General features: G+C 53.8%; 10 protein-coding genes across 10 annotated transcripts; 7 read left to right on the plus strand and 3 right to left on the minus strand.

The window, feature by feature from the left end:
• Positions 1 to 173: 173 nt before the first annotated feature.
• Positions 174 to 1,397, plus strand: J4E87_003131 (uncharacterized protein; the record flags this gene model as incomplete). Its single annotated transcript, XM_049374764.1, has 1 exon — positions 174 to 1,397. One exon carries the CDS (start codon positions 174 to 176, stop codon positions 1,395 to 1,397), a length of 1,224 nt encoding a protein of 407 aa, XP_049235755.1.
• A 462-nt stretch (positions 1,398 to 1,859) lies between these two features.
• On the plus strand, positions 1,860 to 4,172 carry J4E87_003132 (uncharacterized protein; the record flags this gene model as incomplete). The annotated part of the gene is made up of 5 exons (XM_049374765.1): positions 1,860 to 1,867; positions 2,861 to 3,425; positions 3,579 to 3,654; positions 3,706 to 4,002; positions 4,054 to 4,172. 5 exons carry the CDS (start codon positions 1,860 to 1,862, stop codon positions 4,170 to 4,172), a joined length of 1,065 nt encoding a protein of 354 aa, XP_049235756.1.
• A 511-nt stretch (positions 4,173 to 4,683) lies between these two features.
• J4E87_003133 (uncharacterized protein) lies at positions 4,684 to 6,491 on the plus strand (the record flags this gene model as incomplete). Its single annotated transcript, XM_049374766.1, has 3 exons — positions 4,684 to 4,727; positions 4,799 to 6,428; positions 6,480 to 6,491. 3 exons carry the CDS (start codon positions 4,684 to 4,686, stop codon positions 6,489 to 6,491), a joined length of 1,686 nt encoding a protein of 561 aa, XP_049235757.1.
• A 392-nt stretch (positions 6,492 to 6,883) lies between these two features.
• On the plus strand, positions 6,884 to 7,825 carry J4E87_003134 (uncharacterized protein; the record flags this gene model as incomplete). The annotated part of the gene is made up of 2 exons (XM_049374767.1): positions 6,884 to 7,480; positions 7,535 to 7,825. 2 exons carry the CDS (start codon positions 6,884 to 6,886, stop codon positions 7,823 to 7,825), a joined length of 888 nt encoding a protein of 295 aa, XP_049235758.1.
• Positions 7,826 to 8,030: 205 nt separating this feature from the next.
• On the minus strand, positions 8,031 to 9,733 carry J4E87_003135 (uncharacterized protein; the record flags this gene model as incomplete). Its single annotated transcript, XM_049374768.1, has 4 exons — positions 8,031 to 8,953; positions 9,001 to 9,512; positions 9,578 to 9,604; positions 9,654 to 9,733. The coding sequence occupies 4 exons, from the start codon at positions 9,731 to 9,733 to the stop codon at positions 8,031 to 8,033; spliced, it is 1,542 nt and encodes a 513-aa protein (XP_049235759.1).
• Positions 9,734 to 10,431: 698 nt separating this feature from the next.
• On the plus strand, positions 10,432 to 12,174 carry J4E87_003136 (uncharacterized protein; the record flags this gene model as incomplete). The annotated part of the gene is made up of 2 exons (XM_049374769.1): positions 10,432 to 10,891; positions 11,213 to 12,174. 2 exons carry the CDS (start codon positions 10,432 to 10,434, stop codon positions 12,172 to 12,174), a joined length of 1,422 nt encoding a protein of 473 aa, XP_049235760.1.
• Positions 12,175 to 12,366: 192 nt separating this feature from the next.
• On the minus strand, positions 12,367 to 13,191 carry J4E87_003137 (uncharacterized protein; the record flags this gene model as incomplete). The annotated part of the gene is made up of 3 exons (XM_049374770.1): positions 12,367 to 12,650; positions 12,719 to 12,988; positions 13,050 to 13,191. The coding sequence occupies 3 exons, from the start codon at positions 13,189 to 13,191 to the stop codon at positions 12,367 to 12,369; spliced, it is 696 nt and encodes a 231-aa protein (XP_049235761.1).
• Positions 13,192 to 13,971: 780 nt separating this feature from the next.
• PFT1 (Protoheme IX farnesyltransferase, mitochondrial) lies at positions 13,972 to 15,489 on the minus strand (the record flags this gene model as incomplete). Its single annotated transcript, XM_049374771.1, has 1 exon — positions 13,972 to 15,489. One exon carries the CDS (start codon positions 15,487 to 15,489, stop codon positions 13,972 to 13,974), a length of 1,518 nt encoding a protein of 505 aa, XP_049235762.1.
• Positions 15,490 to 16,258: 769 nt separating this feature from the next.
• Positions 16,259 to 21,295, plus strand: J4E87_003139 (uncharacterized protein; the record flags this gene model as incomplete). The annotated part of the gene is made up of 6 exons (XM_049374772.1): positions 16,259 to 16,382; positions 16,432 to 16,729; positions 16,782 to 19,207; positions 19,257 to 19,474; positions 19,526 to 19,916; positions 20,322 to 21,295. 6 exons carry the CDS (start codon positions 16,259 to 16,261, stop codon positions 21,293 to 21,295), a joined length of 4,431 nt encoding a protein of 1,476 aa, XP_049235763.1.
• Positions 21,296 to 21,564: 269 nt separating this feature from the next.
• J4E87_003140 (uncharacterized protein) lies at positions 21,565 to 25,450 on the plus strand (the record flags this gene model as incomplete). The annotated part of the gene is made up of 4 exons (XM_049374773.1): positions 21,565 to 21,756; positions 21,803 to 21,890; positions 21,944 to 24,727; positions 24,777 to 25,450. The coding sequence occupies 4 exons, from the start codon at positions 21,565 to 21,567 to the stop codon at positions 25,448 to 25,450; spliced, it is 3,738 nt and encodes a 1,245-aa protein (XP_049235764.1).
• Between the last annotated feature and the right edge of the window lie 44 nt (positions 25,451 to 25,494).

Below are 25,494 nucleotides of genomic sequence, written 5' to 3' on the forward strand. Positions count from 1 at the left end.
CTGTATCCGAGATGGTAATCCCCACCTACACAATGTCTCGCGAGCTTAGGTTCGGGTCAATGTTGGTAACTGTAGTCTGGAATCTGAGTATTGCGAGTTGGATATCGTGTATTGCTCTTTGCTAACAAGTCGACCGAAATCTTGACACCAGAATACCTAAGACTCATGACACAATGGCAGACAATTACGCTTCGCACTTCGGTGTAAACAACATCCCATACGGTATCGCAAGCTCGTCAAAGCGCTCTGCACCACAGTGTGCCACACGCATCGGTGACGAGGTCATCTTCCTCGCGGAGCTCGCGGAGCATGACTCCCTCAAAGCCATCTCAGCACCGCTATCCTCCATCTTCCGCGAATCCACGTTGAACACATTCGCCGCGCTGGGAAAAGACATACAGAGTCACGTACGCTCTGCGATACAAGAAGCATATAAGAGCAAGTCACACGCCAATTGTTCAGAGAACATCAGCGATGTTACGCTCTATATGCCAGTCAGTGTCGGAGACTTCACAGACTACAGCGCTTCAGCAAACCATGTTCTGAATGCGGGAGAAGCGGTGCAAGGAGTTCGTGCCTACCCACCTGCTTTCATGAAATACCCCGTGGGCTACGCAGGCCGGTCAAGTTCAATCACAGTCTCAGGGGCATCCGTTACAAGACCTCTGGGTCAATTCATCGAGGACTACACCGTTCCGGAGAAGAAGATCATGTTTGGCCCGTCACGGGGCTTGGACTACGAGATGGAAATCGCGGCAGTCATCGGCAAACCCGTTCAAGCTGGAACGTATCTGAACGCAAAGGACGCGGATGACCATATCTTCGGACTGGTTCTGCTGAACGATTGGAGCGCGAGAGATATCCAAGGCTTAGAGATGAATCCGCTTGGGCCTTTCAACGGAAAGAACTTTATGACTTCGATCACCCCTTGGGTCGTTACGCTAGAAGCATTGAAGCCCCATGAGGTCTCGGCCCCGCCTCGTATGGAGCCTGTAGCCTCCTTCATGGACGATCCCAACAGCATCAACTACAACATCCAGCTTGAAGGTCAGATCCTCCGAAACGGTACTCAGACTACGACCTGCAAGGTTGGTTTCGAGACGATGTACTGGACCTTCAGGCATATGTTAGCGCACCACACTATCGGCGGCTGTGGACTCCGCACAGGAGATCTGGTAGCTAGCGGGACAGTGTCGGGCGAACAAGAACATGAACATGGATGTTTGCTCGAACTGACTAAGAACGGCAAGGCTCCAAGCAAACTGAGCGATGGATCTGAGCTACGCTACCTCAATGATGGGGACGAGGTGCGCTACACAGGTGTTGTTGGAGATGGAAGCACTGGTGTCGGGTTTGGAGTATGTGTTGGCACAGTGAAGCCCGCCCGGAAGGTTTAAGAGCTTTCGGATGCAAGTAGGCTGAGCAATCGTGGTCTATCTTCTGGGTGAGTTGACCAGTGGTTGGGTAGCGCCCTAGTTAATAATTGGTCGGCAAGCGTGGTACAGATGCGAGTGGCTGCATACTATCACCGGAGAGATCATTGAATTCAAGCCTTCCAATGAATCTTCGGTCCTTTGGGCCTTGCACATTGGACCCTAAATATCTCTAGCCACACGAAGCCCAGCCTCGTGAGCTTTCTCGCACATAGCCCTTGAGTTTCAGCTTTCATCACACTCCTTGACAATCTCAGATATTGCACCTTCAACCCTGCGTGAATTCTCCTCAACCCATTGCAGTTTCTCAACCATACGGAGACCGGAAGAGACTGTTACACATGTGCTTCGCGCACAGCCTACCCAGGTAACCGTCTGCAGGGCTGAGCCAGCTTTAGACTCTGCGTAGACACAGCAACCACAACCATGGCAGAGTAAGTGCGATACAACCTTGCTCGAAATGTTGCATGTTTACAATCAAGTCCTAACATATCATCCAGACTCTCTCAGGCTTACCTGCCGGATCGACCATCGAAGCTCGCGTTCGGGAAACGTCTTTCTCACAAGTTCAAGCCAAAGAAAGGGAGACCCAAGCAGTCGATAACCGAGTCTTCTTCCGTCACGCCTAATGCCAGTCATCCTCAAGTTGCACTGCCAGTGTCTTGCGCGCGAGAACCACATATGGCTGACCACGTGCGCACGCGCCGGATTACGTCACAGCCCGCCCCACGATCGCTTCTCAAGACTCGTCCACAAACACAACAAAGCGAAGTTGTCCAGCCTGGAAGAAGTCTCAGCATCGCTTCGCTTGTGCTTCCCGAGCCACATCTTGTATACCCAATCTCCGCGCAACCATCTTCGTACGATCCTTTACAGTCGGATGAACAAGGCGACGTGCCCCGGATACATAGGAAGGAACCTCCACAGTTGACAGTGAGAGACGCACTCACCGAGCAGTGGGGGAAGCTGCGACTGCCGAATGTGCCACTCGCACCTGCCGACTTGTCAACGTCTAGTAGTGCAACAAACTTCTCACTTCCCCTCCAATCTTCTACATCAACCAAGACCATAGCCGCCAAAGCAGCATGGAACAGGATGGCGGTCTCGAATCCCATCTTGCCGAGCTTTCGAGAGGAGCCGCGTTCACAAACGACACAGCCGGGTGTGAACCGCCCTCGTCAGGGCCAGACACATAGCGAACCCATAATGATCGACGATTACAGTGAACTTGATGCGACTGCAGGCTCGGACCGCCCTGGAGGCAATTTCGAAAACACAAACTTCTTCCAGTCAGGCGGGTTATCACGACAGTCGCTGAATCGACGACGAACTCGAAAGGCGAGGTTTCTGCGAATGAGGCCTGACCATCGATGTCAAAGTCCTGATTTATCGAGCAGTAGCTCTGAAGATATGCTAACACCCGATAGCTCGGACAGCTCAGAGGGTTCGGAGTTTGACCTTGCAGCTCGTATTGCGCAAATCGAAAATCAGAACCCAATCCAAGCTACAAGAAGTACACACGGGCTGAGGTCTCCGCGGGGAGATAAAGATTACGCAGCTCAAGAAGAGCAAGACCGTCTGTTGGCTGAGCATCTGCAACGGGAAGAGGATGCGACTTATCGAACGACTGCTTCGCGCATTGCGGAAGGGTCTGAATCATCTGCACCTCGAGCTGCGTCTCCTCGGGTACCGTCTCAAAAGAGTGGACGGTTAGCCAGTTTGCGGCGGGCCATTACCAACATCGGCACACGAGAGCATCCTATCGATCTAGACCCCGAACCCGACGAGGCCAAAGTTGTTGTTCCCGAAAGGGCGCGAATCCAAGACTATGTGGCGCTGTATGGAGAGCCAATGGATATTGATGGTGTATCGCCTTTCCATCAATACAACGCAAGGCCGGTCGATACGCCACAGGCGACGAGCACCTACATGGATGAGAGGACGCATCTGCGGAGTCGTGATTGCGTCGTCTGTGGCGATAGCGTTCATGTTGTCGACCTACCCTCTCTTGCTGAATGTGATCATCGACCGGAGACGTGTGCGGACTGTTACTCAGGATGGATAACCGCGCAGCTTCAAAGCAGTAGCTGGCGCGAAGCCAAATGTCCAGGGAGCAAATGCGAGACAGTGCTGTCATACCATGAGATCCGGCTATACGCGCAACCGGAGATCTTCCAGCAATACGACACGTTCATCGCCCGAGCAGCTTTCAGCGAAGATCGTGAGTCGTAGCAACAACACTTTTAGGTTTCAAAAGCTGACAATGGCACAGCCAACTTCCGATGGTGTCGAGCGTGTGACTCCGGTCAGATCCACATGAGCGGTGTCGAAGGCAATATCTTCACATGTGTAGCATGTGGACACAAAGTCTGTATCATCCACGAGAACACATGGCATGAAGGCGAAACTTGTGAGGAGTTTGAATATCGATCTTCTGGTCGCAAGGAGCGAGACCAGAGAGCACAAGAAGAAGCAAGTCTTCAAGCGATCGGGAAGCTGACCAAGAAGTGTCCCGGTCCCGGATGTACGTGGAATATTGAGAAGAACGATGGCTGCGACCACATGACATGTACGTTTCGCGTTGCTTTAGACGTCAATGACCGCTTGCTGACTTTCATAGGCTCGAAATGCCGCTTTGAGTTTTGCTGGATCTGTCTTTGCAACTACAACAACGTCAGGCGAGTGGGCAACTCGGCCCACACGACGACATGCAAGTACCACACAGCAAGACTGGTGTAGCGGTGGATGGCAGAGGATTTCATTGTAGCGAACTTTATACTTTCGCGAAGCGCATGCTAGGTCTGGGAACTTGTAGCATCATTTAGCATTCGGGGTGCTTACAAAGATTACGACGTCATGTCACTCTCTCAGACTTCACGTCGCGACGTCAGGCACTCCACTGCAAAATTACATCCGTATAAACCGTATTTACCAGTAGCGTCCCATGTTGATGTCACGGACTCGGGCCCTGCGCGCTCCGATTGGCGCAAATTACCCCTAGCCCTGAGCAACTCCCCGAATTCATACTACTTGTCAACAAACACAAAGACTTCACCGCCGCTTTTTGTGCCATTGGTGATTCGCGCCGTGTACATAGCCTTTATGATCGTGCTGTGACGGCATTTGTACCTTTTTCAGCGGCAGTTCTTCTACTTCATATCTTGTCATCTTTGCCAAAAATTCGGCTTCATCTTTTTCGAGTCTGAACCCCTTGAAAGAGCGCGTCGCCACACCCGCACCTACAGTAGCCATGTCAATGCGAGTGACGCGGTCGCAGGCCGGCAAGACGCCCCAGTGAGTGAATGCCAGGTCGCGCGTGCATACTGTGCAGACATGTGCATTAGTTGCTGACATGCATAACGCAGAAAGCCTGACCGTCCTGGCTTTGTCGAGACCCCCGGGCGCAGAAAGTCGCAACGCAAATCGCTTGCGTCCGATGTCGACGACGGATACGAATCAACGCCCGAGCCAGAGAACTTCTTGAAGCCTCTCCGATCTGGCGACAGCGATGTGAAGCACGAAGTCGAGGAAAAGAGCAATGGCCATGCCAACGGAAACGGACACGCCAACGGCTACACGAATGGACACACCAACGGGAACGCAAACGGGCGCCCAAAGAGCGAAAAGGAGATCGTCGAGCTGGACTACAAGATGGAGGCGGAAAAGTTCTTCTCGCCAAAAGACAAGTCCGGCCTGCACGAGTTCGGAGGCGCCATTGGTATGAGCAGCATGATGATCTGCTTCCCAGCGCTCATGTACTACATGTGGATTGGAGCGACCTTCTACGACGGCAAATTCCCTACACCGACCGCGGGCCAGAGCTACGGCGACTTCTTTGGACACATGTGGTATCTGGTCAAGACCGAGGCGTTCCCGAACAACAAAGCGTGGCAGATCTACTGGTTCTTCGGACTCATGCAGATGGCCTTCTACATGCTCATGCCGGGTGTCTACCGCAAGGGCAAGGCTCTGCCTCATCTGGGTGGAAAGCAGTTGGACTACTACTGCTCGGCCATGTGGTCTTTCTACTCCAGCATTGTCATCATGTTGACGCTCCACTTCACTGGTGTCTTCAAGCTGTACACTCTCATCGACGAGTTCGGCCACATCATGAGCGTAGCCATCCTTTCAGGCTTCCTCTGCTCGACAATCGCATACGTCTCAGCTCGTGTCCGCGGCGCTGACCTTCGGATGACTGACAACCCCATTGTCGACTTCTTCCTTGGTGCGGAGCTCAACCCCAGACTGTTCGGCATTCTGGACTTCAAGATGTTCCTCGAGGTCCGCATTCCGTGGTTCATCCTCTTCTTCCTTTCGCTCGGTACCTGCCTGAAGCAGTACGAACAGTATGGCTACGTGTCCATCGAAGCCATCTTTCTGCTCTTCGCCCACTACCTGTACGCCGGCGCCTGCGCAAAGGGAGAGCACCTCATCATCACAACCTGGGACATGTACTACGAGAAGCTCGGCTTCATGCTCATCTTCTGGAACATGGCTGGTGTACCTCTGTCGTACTGCCACTGCACCCTGTTCATCGCCAACCACCACCCTTCTGAATACCAACTCCCAACCTGGTTCACCGCCCTCCTCACCCTCGCCTACCTTGGCGTCTACTACATCTGGGACACGACCAACTCGCAAAAGAACCAGTTCCGTCAAGAGGAGCGTGGTGTTGTTGATGAGCGCACTACCTTCCCCTACTTCAAGTACGGACGCATCGCCAACCCCAAGACCATCCAGACATCGCACGGCAACAAGATTCTGGCTGACGGCTGGTATGGCAAGGCGCGTAAGATTCACTACACGTGCGATCTGTTCTTCGCAATCAGCTGGGGTCTTATTACCGGCTTCAGCAGCCCGTTCCCATGGTTCTACTCGGTGTTCTTTGCGGGTATGATCATCCACAGGGCGCTGAGAGACATTGAGAAGTGCCGGGAGAAGTACGGCGAGGCATGGAAGGAGTATGAGAGGCAGGTGCCTTATTTGTTCATTCCGGTAAGTCCAACATATCGCGTCTTGACTGAATCGTCGCTTACATATCTGCAGTACGTGTTTTAAGTACAGACCGGACCGTCGCTTTGATCTTTTACCATCTCGCGAGTCTTCGGACACCTTTTACTTGACGGGACCATTTTGTAGTATACCATAGCATTCTTCTCGCATTTCGACGGTCGTGGCTAGGGCGCGATAGCATTGTAATGGTTGTAATGGCAGTAATGGCAGTAGTAATGTATGATGTAGCAATTAGCACACAAAAAATGACGTGACACGATGCGCCCTCCCACAGATCTTTGTAAACACGCGAACCCCTACGCGTGCCAAGCCTTGCGTCAGCGTGCGTGCGGGCCAAAAGTTCAGACCCTCACGCCTCGTATCCGCAAAGTGTCCTCCCCTCTCAGCCCAACCCAACAACCCGCCCAAGTCGCCCACCCAGCGCATCACCACCCACCATGGACGCCCTCAAATCCGCCATCCAACCCATAACGCACAACCTGCCCCAACCCATCGCCGACGTCGGCATCTCGCTCCTCGGCCCAAAATGCTACAAAACCCTCATCTACAACGTCGACATCACGGCCACGGAATGCGTCAAACTCGCCATCTCCAAGGGCCTCGGCATCGGCATCATCGGCGCCTCCTCCATCGTCAAGATCCCACAGCTCCTCAAACTGCTCAACTCGCAGTCCGCCGACGGCCTCTCGTTCCTGTCCTACCTCCTCGAATCAAGCAGCTACCTTATCAGCCTTGCGTACAACGTCCGCCATGGATTTCCGTTTAGCACGTATGGCGAGACGGCGCTTATTCTCGTGCAGAATATTGCTATTGCGAGTTTGGTGTTGAAATACAGTGGACGGGGTGTGGGCGTTGCGGGATGGATTGGGGGGTTGGCGGCGGCGGGCGCGGCGCTGTTTAATGACCAGTGGGTTGATAATGAGAAGTTGAGCTTGTTTCAGGCGACGGCTGGTGTGTTGGGCGTTGCGAGCAAGGTGCCTCAGATTCTGACGGTGTGGAGTGAGGGTGGGACGGGCCAGTTGAGCGCTTTTGCTGTAAGTTCTCATTTTCCTGCATTACAGGAGATGGTTTACTAACATGGCTATCAGGTTGTCAACTACCTCCTCGGTTCCCTGTCTCGAATCTTCACAACTCTCCAAGAAGTCGACGACCCGCTCATCCTCTACGGCTTCATCGCTGGCTTCGCCCTCAACGCTATCCTCTTCTGCCAGGTCGTATACTACTGGAACGCGCCCGCGTCCAAGAAGACGGAGTCGAAGAAATTGGAAAAACCCATCGCGGCTGACAGGAAGGAAATGGCGCGTGCCGTCTCGAGCGGTGCTACGCCGTCGTATGCGAATGCCGCGGGCAAGAGTCCAAGCACAAGACGCAGGGGATAGGCTTATCTCTCTGTTGCTTCTTTCTTGGGGATATGGGCTGTTCAATTAGTAGTTGTAATACAGACTTCACTTGCGCAACGTCTCGACCATGCTTGGGTGAAGATTACACGTATATTCAATACACTAACATGCTAACATATGCTTGATCGCATGTCTAGAAAAACAACTCCGGGCGTTCTGCTAAACAAGGCTTTTCGTATTCCTATCAAATCTGCTGAGGTGCCGTACTTATAGCATGTGGCGGTGGCATTGGTGGAGCGCCTCTCCTATCCGCCAAATCTCCCGTAGGTGACATTGTCCTCTGCTGGTCTGGTATGATGGTATTGACTGGAGGCGGTGGTGTGGGTACTGGGGAGAGACCCACTGGCGGGTGGTATCCAGTGTCTGTCAACCTCCCAGATACTGGGTTGTACACGCCAGTCCTTGCTTGCAACTCGTAGTTGTCGTCATCTTCTGAAGACGAATAGTCGTAAGTGTCCATTTGACGTTGACGCGCAACATCTACTGCGAAGGGATTCGTAGCTGGCAATTGATTCTGGTACGTGTGCACTTTCGACGTCATAGTGGACCCCATCGTGCCGGTTCGGTAGTTGCTTGATGCTGCTGTATCGCTGCGATCAACGCCATACTGCGATCCTGATTCCTGGCGTCTGCGTTGCGAATTGTGGATCTGTTGGCGGAAGACGTTGCCTGTGTGGTCGCCGCTGCCTTCAGGCACGGCTGTTGTAGACGAGTAACCAGACGCTTCTCCGCGTTCCTCGTCCGCTGGCTTGGCCATGCGCTGCAGCGGTTGTACATCCTCATCCACCATTATCGTGGGCTGCGGTGGTGCGCGCGATGCCTGACCCCAGGCTCGAATTGGGTATGCGCGTCCCTTGCGCCATGTCTCGGAGACAGGAGGGAAGTACTGGCGGTAGGAGCCCCATGATACGAGTATGCCAAGTAGGGCTCCCGAAAGGACGTCGAATGGGTGGTGACGAGCATCCATGATACGGGTTCCGGTAATCAGAGCAGCGCCGAGGGCTGGAACCATGACGAGGAATGATCTCCAGACCTCGCCCTTTGCATCGAGAACGTGTAGCTTTCCGGCGAGGTAGATGGAGAGGTAGAAGAGACCGGCGAAGGAGACTGGACGGCGTTAGTAGATGCTTTATCTGTGCAATTATGTCGCATACCGCTGCTGTGCCCGGAGGGGAAGCTCTTGAAGCCATCTTGTAGAATGTAATTGTCAGTCTGCTTGCAGATGTCGATGGTTTGTAATGCGTATTTTTCAAGGTTGAGCTTGGTTTCATCGACGATGCAGCGGCTGATCAGATCCGGCCGTGGCTTGCCGATGGCGTTCTTCAAGGCTCCTGTGATGGTGAAGGCGGCGCCAATGCTCAGGCCAAGGCCAAGGATGCCACAGTTCAATTCCCACAACCGATCCTTGAATCGATATCTCCCTGATAGGCGCTTGATGCCAGCCCTGCCTGCGGGCATTGTCGTCTGGTGTGAGAAGAGCCCATCGATAACCATCGTGTAGAGTGCGATAACCGCAGCGGGAGCGAGGATAACGTAGACGCATAGCCACGGGACGGGTACGCGCTCATGTTCGGCGAACGGGTAGTGCAGGGTGTAGTTTTCGAGGGCGAAGTGCTGGTGGAAGGGCGGGATCTTGTCGACAATGGTGAAGGTTATCATGAGAACACTATGGCTTTGTTAGCCGGATCGAGCTGGGAAGGAGGTCGTGTGACGCGGCGAGGGTGGGCTTGCAGTATGATGAGGTAGTCGCCAATATATCTGTGCTGGTCAGTTTCTACTACTCTTATGCATGCATAGCTGTACGCACGAGAAGATGACCTTCTTGGGAAGGCGCTTCTTGGAGAAGGGAAGGCGCTCAGGGAGCTGTTTCGACGTCCAGTCGTCCATGATGCGCTACAGGACCCAGCCAATCGCGGATGCTTCGTTGCTGTCTCAGACTCAATGGCAGTCGACTGCTCTAGTATCGTAGTATTGCTATATGCGAAAATGTAGGCGTGAATGTTCTCGGGGGTCCGCAAACGACGGCACCAGACATGCGACCCTCCTGGGGGATGGCGCAGGGGCGGAGAGGAGAAGGAAAGGGAAATGTAAATGCAAGGTCAGCGAGAAGATAAAAGACAGTGGGGTTCGTCAGAATGCAGTGGTTTGTCCCCGGGTCAGCAACGCCGTGGGCAGGGAGGATGTGTAGAAGTGCAGGGCCGACTACGCAGCGTCTCCGTGCTCAGCTTGTGGCTGTGAGGATTGAGCTGACGCGCTCCCAGACTTGGCTCACTCCACAGCAGCAGGGCTAGCCGCCTCGAGATCAGCGCCAATTCAACTCGGCCTTGGTACGCGGAGCATTATTTCACGTTACGTCGCGATAAGGTTCGTGTGATATGCATGCGGCAGCGTCTCTAGTAAGGCCGGCCGCATGCACGGCAGGCGATGGCATCCGAACCGAGCTGTAAAAGAAATACGGTATGGCAACAATGGGCCTGTTCCATGTGGCGCATCCAGCGGAAGCGGCGATCGCTTAGCGCCATGGCGATCAGCTTATTCTTCCACCGCCTCAGGGTCCGACTCTCTACATCTATTCCTGTATCGCCATGTTTTCCTTATTCGCCAGCGAGAAGCCCCAGCCCAAAGCCGCCGAGGTTGCCATCCAGAGGGTCTCCAACATCACCGCCACCCAGCTGTCCCGCTTCGAGCGCCTTCCCAAGGTCCAGCGCTATGCCATCATAGGCGCTGCCTCTGTTGGCGGACTATCCATTCTATGGGCTCTGACTTCATCTTCAAAGTCTGCCAGACGGCCTCCGATTCCGTCTCCCAGGGATTCCCTGCTACCGGATCTGTCTCCCGAGGACGCTGCAGAACTTCCATACCATCCAGCTGCACTGCCCGGAGCCCGCGATGTCGATTCGCCATGGGGAACTATCCGCGTGTATGAGTTTGGCCCCAGGGATGGAGAAAAAGTTTTGCTCATCCATGGCATTTCGACTCCGAGCATTGCCTTGACTGACCTGGCACACAAACTGGTTGGCAGGGGCCGACGTGTCATGCTTTTTGGTGGGTCCTCCTTGCTGTCACTGCTAGTCTTTGCCCCATCACTTTCCTCTTCGCTGTTTCAAAGCCGTGAAACCAAACACCGTCTTCCTGAACATGGAGAAGATGGTTTTTCTGTGCAGCTTCTATGATCGCCACATCTGCATGCCCCACGTTGAACCGGGCGCAGGACTGTGTCATGGGGTTCCTTGCTTTGCCCGTTTGGGCAAGGGGCCCGCCAGCCCTACCAACGGTGAACCACGTGCACTGCAGATGCGATTACCGAACTGCATCGTGGACAGTCCGTGCTATGCTACAAAATAATCATACTAACAACATCAACAGACCTCTTTGGTCGCGGCTACTCTGATGGCCCTAACCCGGACACAACCAACTATGACTCCAGCCTCTTCACCAGCCAGATCTTGCTCGCTCTACAATCTTCGCCCATCCACTGGTCAGTTTTCACCATAGTCGGCTACTCTCTGGGAGGCGCCATCGCTGCAGACTTCACATCGTACTTCCCCTCGCTGGTCCGCGGGCTCGTCCTCGTCGCTCCTAGTGGGCTCATCCGCAAAAACCGCATTTCCATTTCCAGCAAAATGCTCTACAACAGCTCCTGGATGCCGGAATGGATGGTACGCAAGTTTGTCGCAAGCAAACTATGGACAGGACGCAAAGTAGTTGAGAGCGACCCTGAAGCAGTAGAGAATGCGGAGACTACCACGACTGCAAGCGAAGGAGACAAGACATATCTGAGCAGCAACCAAATGCTCTTGCCCGGCAACCCGCACTCTACCGTCTCTTCCGTCGTGGATTGGCAGATACAAAACCACAAGGGGTTTGTGCCAGCCTTCATATCGACCATCCGTCACGCGCCCATCCAGAATCAACAAGAGCGCTGGGCCGTTATCCGCGAAAACATCGAGAACCGCGCTGGCCCACTGAAGGAAGTCTGGCTCATCCTCGGCGAAACAGACCCCGTCATCATCGCCGACGAAGTCACCGAGGATGCAAGAGCAGTCCTGGGTGAGGAAAATGTCAGGGTCAAGGTACTCGACGGTGTAGGCCACGAAGTTGCAATCGAGCGAGCAGATGACGTTGTCAGGGCCGTAAGAAGGGTGGGTAGTAAGCCCGAGGAAGTCAGGGAGCAACAGGAAGTAGCACCTGAGGTGCCTGAAAAGGACCCGAAGCCCGAGAAACCCGAGAAGGCTGAGAAAGAAAAGAAGGACAAGAAGGAGAAGGAGAAGAAGAGCTCGAGTCGGAGGAAGCACGGAAGCTCACACGCTGGCTCTAGCGCGAAATAGGACTGAAGCCCAGTATTGAGATGGTTTACGAGGCCAAAGAATGTACAAGAATATATAACAAGAACAATTTCACAACGCTTACATGCGATCTAAGTTCCTCAACAAAGCTGAGAGTATGTGACATGAAAGTTTCATTCTGAAATATATACACGAAACCAAATCCTCCCCATTTGTCCCTCACCCTTAGTCCATCTAACCACTCCACACAGCAGGGCCGGGAGGAGTGTAGCTAGTAGGAACCGGGTAGTAAATGTTGAGCTGGATGCCCTTGTCGTCCGCCTTGTACGCACCCGGGAAAGCAACCTTGGGTCCCGGAGTACCGCTGCCACCGTTCTCAACCTTCAACTGCGCACACGAGATATAGAACTGCGCACCACCGATGGTGGACGCAGAGTGCACAGCAATGTGCTCAACGCGCATGAGGTATTCGCCCGAAGGAAGGGATTTGGGGAGTGTGACGTCGACTTCCTGTTTGCCTATTCACACGATCACGTCAGCTTTTTATTCTGTACGAGTGCGAGGTAGAGAACAGGGGAAGACATACCGTTGCTCGGCCAGTTCATCTGCCCACCAGAAAAGGTAGCGCCCTGGCTGAAGATCTTGAACCACACATCGCCGCTTCCATCCCAGGTCGCAGCTGTCTTTCCCTCGGGAACCTTGGCGAGGTAGAATTGGAGGGGGCCCGGGTGCGAGATGCTGGATGCGGCTGTGAAGCCGACGGAGTCGCCGGCGTTGACGGTGTAGGTCTTTGAACCTGTACCCGGGGCGAGCTCGTAGCAGCGGATGGCGTCGGCGGTTACGTCTGTTGTGGGACCTAGATGGGTGTTAGATGGGTGTTTGGATGGGAAGTGATGGGTATTAATGGGGAGGCGTACCGTTGGATTGGTAGTTGGCGGTCTTGCGGACGTATTGCCACAGACCGGTCTTTTGGCCCTTGACGACGAGTTCGGGGAAGGTGTAGTGGGCGCTGGCTGTGCTGGCGACAGCGAGAAGGGTGGTGAGGACGGAGCACTTCATGGTTGGTTACTGTGAAGAAGATGTGATGATGGGTATCTTGTTGTCTATACGAAGTACCAAAGCCCCCTCTATATATACAACCATTCTGCTGGCTTGGTAGTGGAGCCGTCACACATCCAGGTTCTTCTATATTGCAGTACTATGCGCCCCAGACTCAGGCGTGTGGTACTTCATTTTTTCGCCGCCTTGCCCACGAGTAGGTCGATAATGTTCCGGCGGGTAAAAGAGATGGTAGGCGATGGGGCGTTGCCGAACCGAGGTGTTGAAACGCGAGACCCAGTACAATTAATTCATGAGAAACATATGGATGTTTAGATGAGGTTAGTGGCGCTAGCATGTAGTCATTGGTCGGCAGGCAGCGTCCCCCTGTCCGGTAGTCGAAACACATGACCCGGTTCCGATATTGCGACAGGCAGCTTTGCCATCCTGGTAGATTGAATGGCGTCTCTAGTTGCACCACAAGCGTACGTTGGATGGAGGCGACTACTCGAAGCGATACACAATGGCTGCTAGAATATATTGAGCGTGTGGACTGCAGTATCGTGGCGGCATGGAAGGACTTGGAGAAAACCCGGGACGAAGATGCGAAACACTATGGACATGAAGCTTGTTTTCGTTAAATCCGATCGCGACCTTCTAGATGCGTGATAATGACATATAGTACAGTGGGTATGGAAACATGTACCTGTTGATCGAGCGATCGTCAACGGGTGAGCGGGAACGGTGAATGTGCTTGCCTGACAGCGAGCATGCAATGTGGGTCTCCCAGGTACGCCAATCTCAGGCGTTTCGTCTGCTCTCGACGAAGGCCAATTGCTTCTGCTCCTCTGCCTCGAACTCGCCGGCTTCGTAGTACAGATCCTCTTCGTCAATGTCAGCATAGCCGAAAATGCTGCGGTAAATACGTTCTCCAAGTCCCTTCTTCTGGGCCATGGCGAGTACCATGACAATGGGAAGGTGCCAGATGCTAGCCCAGAATAGACCTCTAGCAGTTCCTTTCTGTCCCTCGGCCTTCCAGAACTGCCAGGCTTTGAGTGCCATCCAGCCGTTGACGACGCTACTCGTGGCTACGTAGCTCCAGTCGGTTACGCCGCAGTATGACAGACCGATGCAGACAGGAAACATCAGAATTGAGTATCGCAGTGCGACACGTCCATTCATTCCAGGGTTCACCCAGGCTGTCATGCGGTAGCCCGCGTTCTTGTACTCGTCGCGGATGGCCCAGCTCAACGCGTTGAAGTGGGGGAACTGCCAGGCGTACAACAACGCAGCGCACAGCCATCCTCCAGCCGAACCCTCACCAAACAGCAGTTCTTCCCAAGTTCCGTCATGGGCGTACTGACTCGCTGCAGCCGTCCAGCCCATGAGCGGCGGAATGCCTCCCACGATGGCGCCAACCCAGGTGTTCAGTATGTGCATGCGCTTCATGGGTGTGTACACGGCCGCATAAAGGGCGATGTTGGCGGCGCCAAGGAACGCTGTCGTGGGGTTGACGCCGTAGTAGAGGGCGCCGGTACCAAGCACCCCGCACGCGACGGCGAAGATGATGGCGCCTCGAGGGCTGATAAGCTTCCGAACGAGAGGCCGATTGCGCGTACGACTCATCTTAGCATCGTGTGCGGGCTCCATTATCATATTGAAGGCGTTTGCGGATGCCGAGCACAGCGCCGTGCCGGATGTGAGGAAGAAGAGTGTGAGGGTCGAGAGGGACGGAGTGGCGGTTGCTGCGGGGGCAAGCAGACCTGGTACGGGGTACAGCGAGTATGCGGCCGTTGCACTGAGGACGACGAGGAAGGAGAGGCGCGGTTTCGATAGCGAGAGGTATGTAGTCATCATGCGCTTGAGCGACTGCTGCGGGAGGCTCGACGATATGTGTGCCAGCTTGGACGACGCATCGTGTGGTATTGGATATGCCGCCTCCGAGTTCTCTACTGCCTGCTCTTTTGCCTTCTTCCGCCGCCTATGTGGTAACACTTCTTCTGTGCTCGTTGTGCCATCCTCCTTCGCCGCTTGCTGCCCACCTGTATTCGCCGATTTGATGGACAGAATAGAGCTCTGTAACTCTGGCCCCGACCTCCAGAATGTGTCCTTTAGTAGTGGGTTCGCCCGGAAGTAGTCCTTGCCGAAAGCAGTACCGCCTCGTCCGGCTACTATGGCGTCGTCTCTATACGACGGATTGAAAGAAATTGGTCTCCGGGACTGCAGCGGCGCTTTTGCGAGTCTGCGCCAACACCGCAGACATAGTGTGTTCGCATCCCGCGCTGCAATTGGCCGCGGCAGTATTGGTCGAAAGCTCATGGCGGCATGGGGTTGAGCTCCAGCGGGCAGTCGTCATGAGAGCGATAACTTTTGGATTGCACCTGCCAAGAGCCGAGGCGCGCTAGCCACTCAGACATCCCGCATTTCTACTCCACACTCGTCCCGTCTCCTTCTCAGCCTCACCACGTCTTGATAAGCGACAATACTCAGTCAGCACTAATATGCGCTCCTCACCGGATACTGCAAGACGGAACAAAGAATTAAGTCGCTTTTTTGCAATCATCCGACCAGGCATCAACAGACTGGCATGGAGCTCTTTCGAGCTGGAGGCGATGCCGGATAGCACAACAGCTACAATACGCGATGGGTCGGATGCTCCATGATGTGATTACGCCGCAAACATGTAGGCAACGTTCAGCATAGAGCCCTATAACCAAGTCAACTCTCGAGTAATCCTGGAATCGGATCGGAGCTTCACACCATTTTGCCATGCACGTCCAACTGTTCGATCCAGACCCGTATGACATCGCTCGTACCCGTCCTAGCCGCATTGCTGCCCCCGGCTTGCAGATGCAGCATGGCCCCCACAAGTTCAGCTCGAAACCGTCAACACAATTCCGTGTAACCCGCATGGGCCCGACAACCAATGGATGGTCGTCAGCCTGCAGCAAAGCGGCGAGGCTATGTAATACCTGGAGACGAACATGAAAGAGGCTGTGTAAGCCACAAGGCTACGTGCTCTGATTTCTATTGCCAGCGCATCGCTCCCCGCGTCCGCTGAACTGTCGTTCGCATCGTCTACGTTCAAATGGATCCTATTAGCATCATCGCGTCAGCGATCACCATTGGTGCAAGCGCGGCCCAGCTCTCGCTTGCTCTCTCCAGCGTAGTCGGGACACTTAAGAATGCACCTAAAGAGATAGCGGATATCGGTAGGCAGATTGCTCTAGTATCAGCGTATAACATACTCAATTAAACTAGCGGATGAAATATCTCTACTCGCAGGAAGTCTGCAGACTCTGGGAGAGATTCTTGGTACTCATCAGAATCTATGCAAGCCAGCATTCTTCGCAAATACTCGCGCCATCATATCGAGATACGAAGGGGTCGCTGCGGAGATTCGATTACTAATTAGTCGACGACGAAGCCTCGTAAGGCTCAAGTGGTTGTCGAACAAGATTAAAGTGAAAGGTCTTCTGAAGAAGATCGAGGGAATCAAGACGCTACTGGTCCTGGAGCTAAGTGTCATCCGCCTCGCCAGGGAAGAGGCTAATCGGCCGTAAGCATGATTGATGTTGTCTTCGTAGTTTTGCGGTCACTCACAATACCAGATCTGCCAACTTCGACTCAAACGGTCAAAGCCATGGCCGACCAGGTTTCAATCGGTTCCGTAGGATTGTAGAAAGCGCTGTTCAGGCGGGCAGGCACGTTGTAGAGAGTGCACAAGAAGAAGATGAAAAGCTCGAGGCAGGCACGGAACCACACTCCTCGGCTGAATTAGACCTATGGAAGAGCGCCTCTTCTGACACTGCGCCCTGGCTCTTTCAGATGGTGTTCAGCTCTGGCGACACAAGTCCTCCACCCCCATACCCACAACAACGTCAACTCCATCAAGCGTCCGTCGTGGATGAAAGCGTTGAGACGGCCACGAGAAGTAGCCACACATCGTCTTCTGAGCCGGTCACATTACCTGAGAGACGACCTTCGAGTCCAGATGAGAAGGCTATGATCTTGTGGAGCAGACAGACAGAACCCGATCTAGTAGTAAACAGACTACTCTCCTCATGGACTACGCTTTCGCCCAATCAAATCAGTCTCAGCTCAACTCGTCAACACGGTGTTGAGGGTGTAGTTGAGGATGATACCTGGAGGGAAGACATCCTGAGAAAAGTGGAGGAAGCAAAGAAGGATGATGACGTATCTTTGGACGAGTGGGAACAGGAGAATGAGCCTGTCGGGTCCGACGACGAAGCATTCCAGAGTGCTGAGGAAGACAGCACGTTCGATGCTAATGCACCTCCGTACAACTTCCGCCGCAACACCCAACAAGCCCGTACGAGGAGCGCAAGAACCTCTGACCGCAATACAGAGGATTATTATGCATACGGATCGTCGCCAATCTACAACGATCCCCCGTCGCCTAGGCGAAAGGCTGGTGATCAACACGTGAAATTTGGGAAAACATCAACCACTCGTCCACGTCGACGTGGATCTAAAGAAAGAAAACCTGGCGTGAAGCTGCCACGCGCAGAGGCTGGATCCAGACGGCCTTCATCGAGAGTTCGCACGATTCGAAGTGATCAAACGGATGTAGCTTTCAGTGCACCAAACCATGCCTGGGTCAACGTTCACGATCCTCAGAAGGAACCCAGATCAGGGTATTCGAATCCCTTCAGGCCTGGTCATACTCAGCCCCCTGTCGATTATGGATACTATCCGGGGTTGCGGGAGACATCACACGTGCCACTACCTTCCGAGCCGCCGAGACAAGCACATGCATCTAATCCATACCTACAACACCCTCCAGGCCATCAGCCAGTCTTTGAATCCCCTCCGCCGTCTCCAGCTCAAGCTCAAGCTCCACCTATGCCTTTCATGATGGGGCCTCCTCCTCCTCCTCCTCCACCCCCTCCACCGCCATCGGATGAGGCTGGAGGGGACGGGCTTCTCGCTCGGCTGGAGAAATTACTCGAGAAGCGCAACCCAGAACCCTCAGTCGGGTATGAAGACCCTCCGTTCTCAAGACTGGCGAAGATCTTACAGGAGCGCGAAGTACAAAGCGAAAGAGAACGGGCAAATGCAACAACTGAGGTGTACATGAAGCAAATGCAGGACGTCCACGAGAAAGATGAGGAGAAGATGAACCAGCTCGAAAGTCTCGTAGCACTTCAAAGGGCAGAACAAAAGCGCATGGAGGTTATGTGGGATGAGGAAAGGAAGGCTATGGAAGCAAGAGCAGCTGAACAAGCTCAACAAGTGAAGGATCTGGCAGCGAGAGAGATCTCAGCGGCACAGTTGGCTAAGGAAGCAGCCCAAGCAGCCCTCAACACCGAGAAGCTGGAAGCCGAGAAAAAAGCACGGAAAAGAGCTGACGCCATGGTCATAGCGGAAAGACAACGAAGCGATGAAGTCCACAAATTGCAAGTGGAACGCTACGAAGAGCTACTCCGTGGAATACAAGAGCAGCAATTGAGCTCAGAGCAAGATAACGATCAGACCATAAGACGGACTCGCATAGCGGAAGGTAATCGCAGCGTGGATGTAACAGAATATGCGACAAGCAGACGAGCTCCGCTTACGGCATCTTCTTCCACCCCATTCTTGGAAAGTTTCGCGCGCCTGGACATGAGGCCGAACTATCGCGATCGCCCCCAAAGGAATTCTCGTCGTGACAGCTTTCGCAGTTCCATCAGCTCAATGCATGCTTCGCGTACTTCATTGGGAAGCACAGGCACATTGGAAAGTAACTCACCGTCTCAGCAGATGATCGTCTTCCCTGTCAAAGCCGACAGACGCTCTCAAAGGATGGACAGGCTGCAAAAGTCGCTGGCTGGGTTTGGAATCGAATCTGTGTTTGAAGACGCTGAAGACGATCCGTTTCACACCAGTCAACTCATACAATATAATTACGACAACACGGATGACCAGATTGTTAGGAGTACCATCTTTTGGGAGTCCTCGGCGCTTAATCTAGGAAGCGAGCTTCTGCTGACCATGAGGCAAGCCGGATGGAGGACACCCTACACTCGTATATCAGGTAATGATGTGTCCCAAAAGTTCGGTAACCATGTACTAACACTGTCTAGGCAAAGGTCAGACTCACTATCTAGGGAGTCAACCGATACATACCTACTTCTTTGACCCTGACTACGAACCGCAGTTTTGCGCATCTGAGACAGCATCAGGCAAAGAATCGATCACTATTCAGAAAGCCCTTGTGGAAGAGTATGCGCTGATCGAGCTTGGCTTCCAATTTCAGACCAACGATATGGGCTTATATATTCTCGACGGTAGATTGACATATGTAAGAACCTATGCAGCTTGCGACTGTGCACCCGAAACTAATGCGTCGCAGAACGACATCGAGACAGTCATTGAACGATCGTTCCTCATGAGAGAAAACAACTATCGGCGCCTCCACCGTCAGCTACAATGGCATTTCGACAAGGACCCCGAGGTACCTTTGAGTGCCTATCCAGCCACGTATGCGTCATCAGCGCACTCTGCGCCGTCCGTGTACTCGGGCGAGAACTCCACTGTCTGCGACGACACAGATGCAGAGACGCGAGGCAAGAAGAGCCCCAGTTCGGCAGGCTCCGATGCCGATCAGTCCGATATTGGCGATGTCAGCAAATTCCTTGTTCCTCGATCTGAAGCATCAAGAAGGTCAGTAGCGCCGTCGGTGGCTTCACGAACTTCGAAATCCACGAATCCGTATCGGAAGTACATGAATGCGGGGGAGGATAGTGGGGTCGACAGCGTGTCCAGATCTTCGCGCTCTCCGAGTCATTTCGATTGAGGGCGTATGTGTAGATATTCAGTTAGACGCACAAAGGAGTGTATAGAGGAGTACCACTGTCTATACAAAAAGAGCGCGCCTCACTGCTCTCGTGGCTCTGTAGCCTCTGGCTCTAACGCATTCACAATTATCGTGAATCCATCGTGTAAAAAGAGTCAAACACTGATATCCGCGTCTATCCTGCGTACCTCGTAGAATGTGTTCGCGCCGTGAGTAGTTGCCCAGGTGGTCTTCCGCTAGCCCATGACGCAATCGGCATCCCGAGAATCGGTATCATTCCGAAGCAACACCCAAAACTTCGTGTCGCAGCATCACGCCTTCTACAAGCCACCTTGACACGTCTGCACTCTAGTTCCTTTGCGCATCCTGTACATGCGCTTCAAACACTTCCTCGCCCTCTCAGACCCACGTCTTTACACACTCGCCAACTTCCGCGTCCGCTCCCATTGGCGCACCATGGCCGCCGCCCCGCCCCCAGATCGCCCGATAAAGCTGCTGATGCTCCATGGCTACACGCAATCAGGATCACTATTCCAAGCCAAGACCGGCGCACTGCGCAAGACATTACAAAAAGCCTTCCCCAAAGGCATCGAACTTGTATACCCTACTGCGCCGCTACGTTTAACCCCCGCCGACGAATCGTTCCTAGCGGGAAACACAAGTAAAGATGGCGAGGGCAAAGATGCAAAGGACGGAGAGGAGCAAGAAATCGATGCATGGGCGTGGTGGAGGAGGAAAGGTACAGGAGAACCATACACATATGAAGGCATGGAGCAAGGGTTGGAGCGCATCGCAAGCGTGTTGAAAGAACAAGGTCCTTTTGACGGTGTCGTGGGATTCTCACAAGGTGGAGCAGCGGCAGCTATGGTCGCGAGTTTGCTCGAGCCAGGCCGTCGCGCCGCATTCGAGAAGCTGTATCCTGAGGGCGGTATGAGGTTCCCAGAGTCTTTCGAAGAGGACACCGGGTACATGGAGGGCACAATACATCCGCCGCTCAAGTTTGCGGTCAGCTATAGCGGCTTCGCAGCGCGTGGAAAGAACCCTTATCACGCGTTCTATGAGCCTAAGATCAAGACACCGATGCTGCATTTCTTGGGTACGCAAGACGTCGTGGTTGAAGAGGCGCGCAGTCTGGCATTGGTCCAGGCTTGCGAGCACAGCGAGGAGAAGTACGTTGTGTATCACCCCGGGGGACACTTCCTTCCAAGCACGCAGAAAGCTAGTGTTAATGCGTTGATTGGGTTCATCAAGGAAGTTTTGCACGAACAGCAGGGTGGGGGAAAGAAGGAAGAGGAGCGTGTTGAGGATATGGATGTGCCGTTCTAACGTTGAAAGGCGGACATATTCAGAGGTCTTGAGAGCGTTGATTTCTACACAAGAGCGAGGCGTTTAGGTAGACTCGCAATAGACAATAGACTAAAAACGGCCGCGAACGTGCAGCTCTTGATGCAATGCACGACGCGGGGAGCGCTGTCACAAGACCAGGCGAATGCGCACGGGCCCTCATACCCCATTGTTTGGGTTGGCGCCTTCCATGTTTACATGAGTGCTGTCATCCCGAACACCACCACCACACTCCAAATCGCGACTCCACCATGGCGCAAGCAGGCAAAGAGAATATCGCCGACGGCCTAATCGCGAATGGATCGTTCAAGGCGTCGACGCAACCTTTGAAGAAAGCAGCATTATCACCAAAGAAAAAGACGCGTAGCAAGAGTATCGGCCCTGGGGGTCTGGGGGAATTGGAAGCGCCTCCGCTGAAGGAGAGTTTTGGAAACCGCAGAAAGGTATGCTTCGTATACGGGGTTGTAGGAGTGAATGCTGACCAAATAGTCTGCGTTTATCCCTGCCGTCAAGTCCATTCTAGCCTCGAACGATGAAGATGAGAAGAAGCGGCGCGAAGCGCGCCGTAAGTCGCTGGGTACGTGTTTCGGGCGTGAAATCGACCTGCAGGCTTGACTAATAGTTGTTTAGCAAGGCGACGCGTGTCTTTCGCCCCGGAAGCCACTCTACACACATGGGACGTAGTCGAGTACATGCGCGATGCGACCACCTCGTCCGCCTCATCGGAGGCCACACGCAGAGCCTCGAACGTCTCACAAGCATCCACACCGGCATCGCCTGCCCCTCCATCGGACCCCGCCGAGCCACCGTCTACACCACCAGAACAAGCCGAAGAGCCTCAACCAGAGCCCAGTTCGTCGCCTGAAAGCCAGCGCGCGCAACACCAAAAGAAGAACCGCCGGAGTTCGGGCATACCGCCGATGAACTTCAACAACCCCGACGATGTTTACTCCTCAAGTCCACTTAGCGGAGACAATGCTTCGCCTGGTGGAAACGATGACGGGAGCAGCGACTCTGAGGATATGGATATCGACGATGCCACAGAAAGTCTAGGAGCTTCACCCGATGTTGAGGACTCATCGCAGAGTAGCGCTCGACTGGATGCTGCGCTGCGCGAGGCTGCAAACTTGGCAGGCACTCAGAAGCTGGATTTCGACGATGATGACGGAGACATGAGCATGGAGATTGCACAAGACGAAGTCACTGCATCCTTCAAGCCCTGGGCAAAGAAGAGCTTCGTCGCACAATACGACAAGGAGAATGCAAGCCCTCTTTTCTCCCCAGCACGCACTGTAGCCGGCGAGGACGACGACATGAGTATGGACATCACACGTGCAGTAGGCCGCATTGTACCTCCGCCACCGCAACAAAAGCAGCCGGAGCAGCAGCAACAGCAACGCTCAGACGCAGCGAGCTCAGACGTCGACGACGATGACATGACCATGGACCTTACTATGCCACTAGGAAGCATACAGGCGATGGCGGCATCTTACAAACCAGCAAACAGGAGGAAGAGTCTTAAGAGGAGGGTCTCATTGCTCGATGAAAACCAAGGTAGCCCTGCAAAGCGCACTGCAAGCCGGCGTACAAGTTTGCGACAGCGTCGACAATCCGAAGAGCACGGAGAAGAAGACGCGACCATGGACCTCACGATGGCAATTGGAGCGATTAAGAAAGCGCCACAGCCGGAGACAGCTCGACGTGCTAGTGTTGGAAGCGTCGTTGATGATGCGACGATGGACTTCACGCTGGCTGTGGGCAGCATTAAGAATGGCAAACAACAGGTACAGGAAGATCAGGAGGATGAGGAGGATGAGGTCGAAGATGAAGACCTTTCCATGGAGTTCACAAAAATCGTTGGACCTGGTATTAGGCGTGCCGGCAGCTCAACAACAACACCACAAACACCCGTAGACGACACACCCGCTTCAGCATCCAAGACACCGACACCGCGAAAGTCTCCGAAGAAGTCGCCTGGGCGAAGAAGGAGCTCCATTCTGGGGGCCGAGGCCGAATCAGCGCCTCAGGTCCTGCAAGACATCACTCCCAGTACGACCGGCGATGTGGCATATCCGACCCTTGACCCTGGTACGCCAGAGATCGTCAGGCAGAAGGACATCGAGGAGGTCGAACCTTCGCCGTTTGTGCGCCGGACTCCGCTGAGTGCGACCAAAGAGAAAGAAGCCGTTGCGACTCCTTCAAACCCCACGCCGCAGAGGACACCCATGATGATTCCTGAAGACCCAATTGCAGCTACAATACTTGACCGACGTCGTTCGTCCTTGTCTGCAGTGCAATTCAGTCCTCTGAATGCACCACGTCAGGAGCCTACTCTCAAGAGCACTGCACTTCTGAGCAATAGCATCAAGCTGTTATCTACCCCGCGAAAACAGACATTAATGTCCCCAGTAAAGAAAGGGATGACGCCGAAGAAGTCACAGACTCCTCAAAAGCAGCCAACGCCGAAGCAGCCGACACCGACACCCAAGAAGGGGAACCTCAGGCAAAGCATGAGCCCAATGAAGCGCGTCGCTTTTGGTGAAGAGCCAGAGGAGGAGAATAACGACGAGGGTGGTGTGGCAGAAGATATGTCGGATGTTGAGCGAATCTCGTTACAAGACTTCCTCGACATGACCAAGATTCGCTTCATGGATCTTAGTACGACCAAGCGACGCCATACTGCTGCTCCTTCCGCTTTCCACGATGTGGAAGTAGAGGAGAAGGAGGAATCTCTAGATCGCTACGTTGTGGCTGGAGCGTGCACCTTGCCTGAGTACGAACTGTACCAGCATGCGTGCCACGAGATGAAGAAGTACATCTCAGATGGTCGTCACTTTGTCCGTACTATGGAGGCCAACGTACTAGAAGAGAACCCACTGCTCTTCAGCGAGTACCTCACTGCACCCCCGGACCAGCGCGCTGTCATGGACAACCAGTTCAAGAACCTCAAGACCAACGCGCGCCTCGAGGCTCGTGGAGAGTGGTACACATGGCGAAGCACGCTGCTGCACGATCTCAAAGCTGGTCTCCTCCACACCATGGACGGTTTCAACCACGACGAATCCACACTCATCAAACAGGAGCGCCTTCTTGACGAAACGTTGCCTCCTCTGGTCGAGATTAAGGATCGTCTGTCCACTGAGTGTAAGCAGCTACAGCAGCGCCACGATGAACTCAACAGCTGTGACCGGGAAGAGCTTGAGCAGACGAGAGAGAAGCTTACTGCTACTGATGCCGAGTTGGAAGAGAAGAAGCTGCTTCTTGCCCAGCTGCAACAAGAGCTTGCCGACAAGGAAACAAGCATCGAGGCAGCTAAGGACCGCAAAGTCGAATGCATCCAAGAGATCAAAGCAGCGGAACGTGTACGAGAAGAGTGCCGCGGCTGGTCTACAAGCGAGGTCAGCAGTCTGAGAGGTATGTAATGCTCATTCTTTGCACAACAACCCCACTGACAGCACACTAGCCAAACTCACTGCCCTTGAACAAGCCCACGGATGGAGCATAACGTCCGCTTCCTCGAACAGCATCACCATGACACACATGAACGACCTTGAACTTTACTTCGTACCTTCTGCCTTTGCCACCGGCTCCAACACACCCAACGGATCCATCTCGCTGGCCTACATCGGTGATTCAGCAACGCCACATCCTCGTGCGTTGACGACAAGCAAGCGCTTCTTCCTCCAGCTCATCCGCGCGCATCTTCATGGGATCCCTCAATCGCAGACCCGAATTTCCTCGCTTCTTTCCCTTGTCAAGAATGGCTGGGCCACCGCTGTTGCAGTCGCAGAGGGTGTTCGCTGGCTTGAGCATAGCTACATCACCGAAGAGTTCATCCTCTCGGACGAGCGCATGGCAATCTCCGCGAACATGCTGTTGCCAACCCTTCAAACAAAGGTCAAGGCTACATTTGAAGTCGGTGTTACTCTCGGCAAGGAGGGCATCGAGACCGAGGTCAATATGCGAGCGGAGGTTGTCTACGGCGAGAAATACGGCGAGGAGAAGATGGGCGCTTTCTTGCGCGACTTCTGCGGTAACGAGATCAAGGATGAGAGGGAAATGTCTGTCTGGGCGGACGGTATGATGGATCTTGCTGCAAGGTTGAAAAAGACCGGAAGGAAGGGCGAGAGGAAGTAGACGTGAAGCGTGCCTTGTATGGTTGGCATTATGATGTTACGACT

The sequence above is a fragment of the Alternaria ethzedia genome (genome assembly GCF_023757985.1).
Source record: "Alternaria ethzedia strain BMP 0044 chromosome Unknown scaffold_5, whole genome shotgun sequence".
Taxonomy (NCBI): Eukaryota; Fungi; Ascomycota; class Dothideomycetes; order Pleosporales; family Pleosporaceae; genus Alternaria; species Alternaria ethzedia.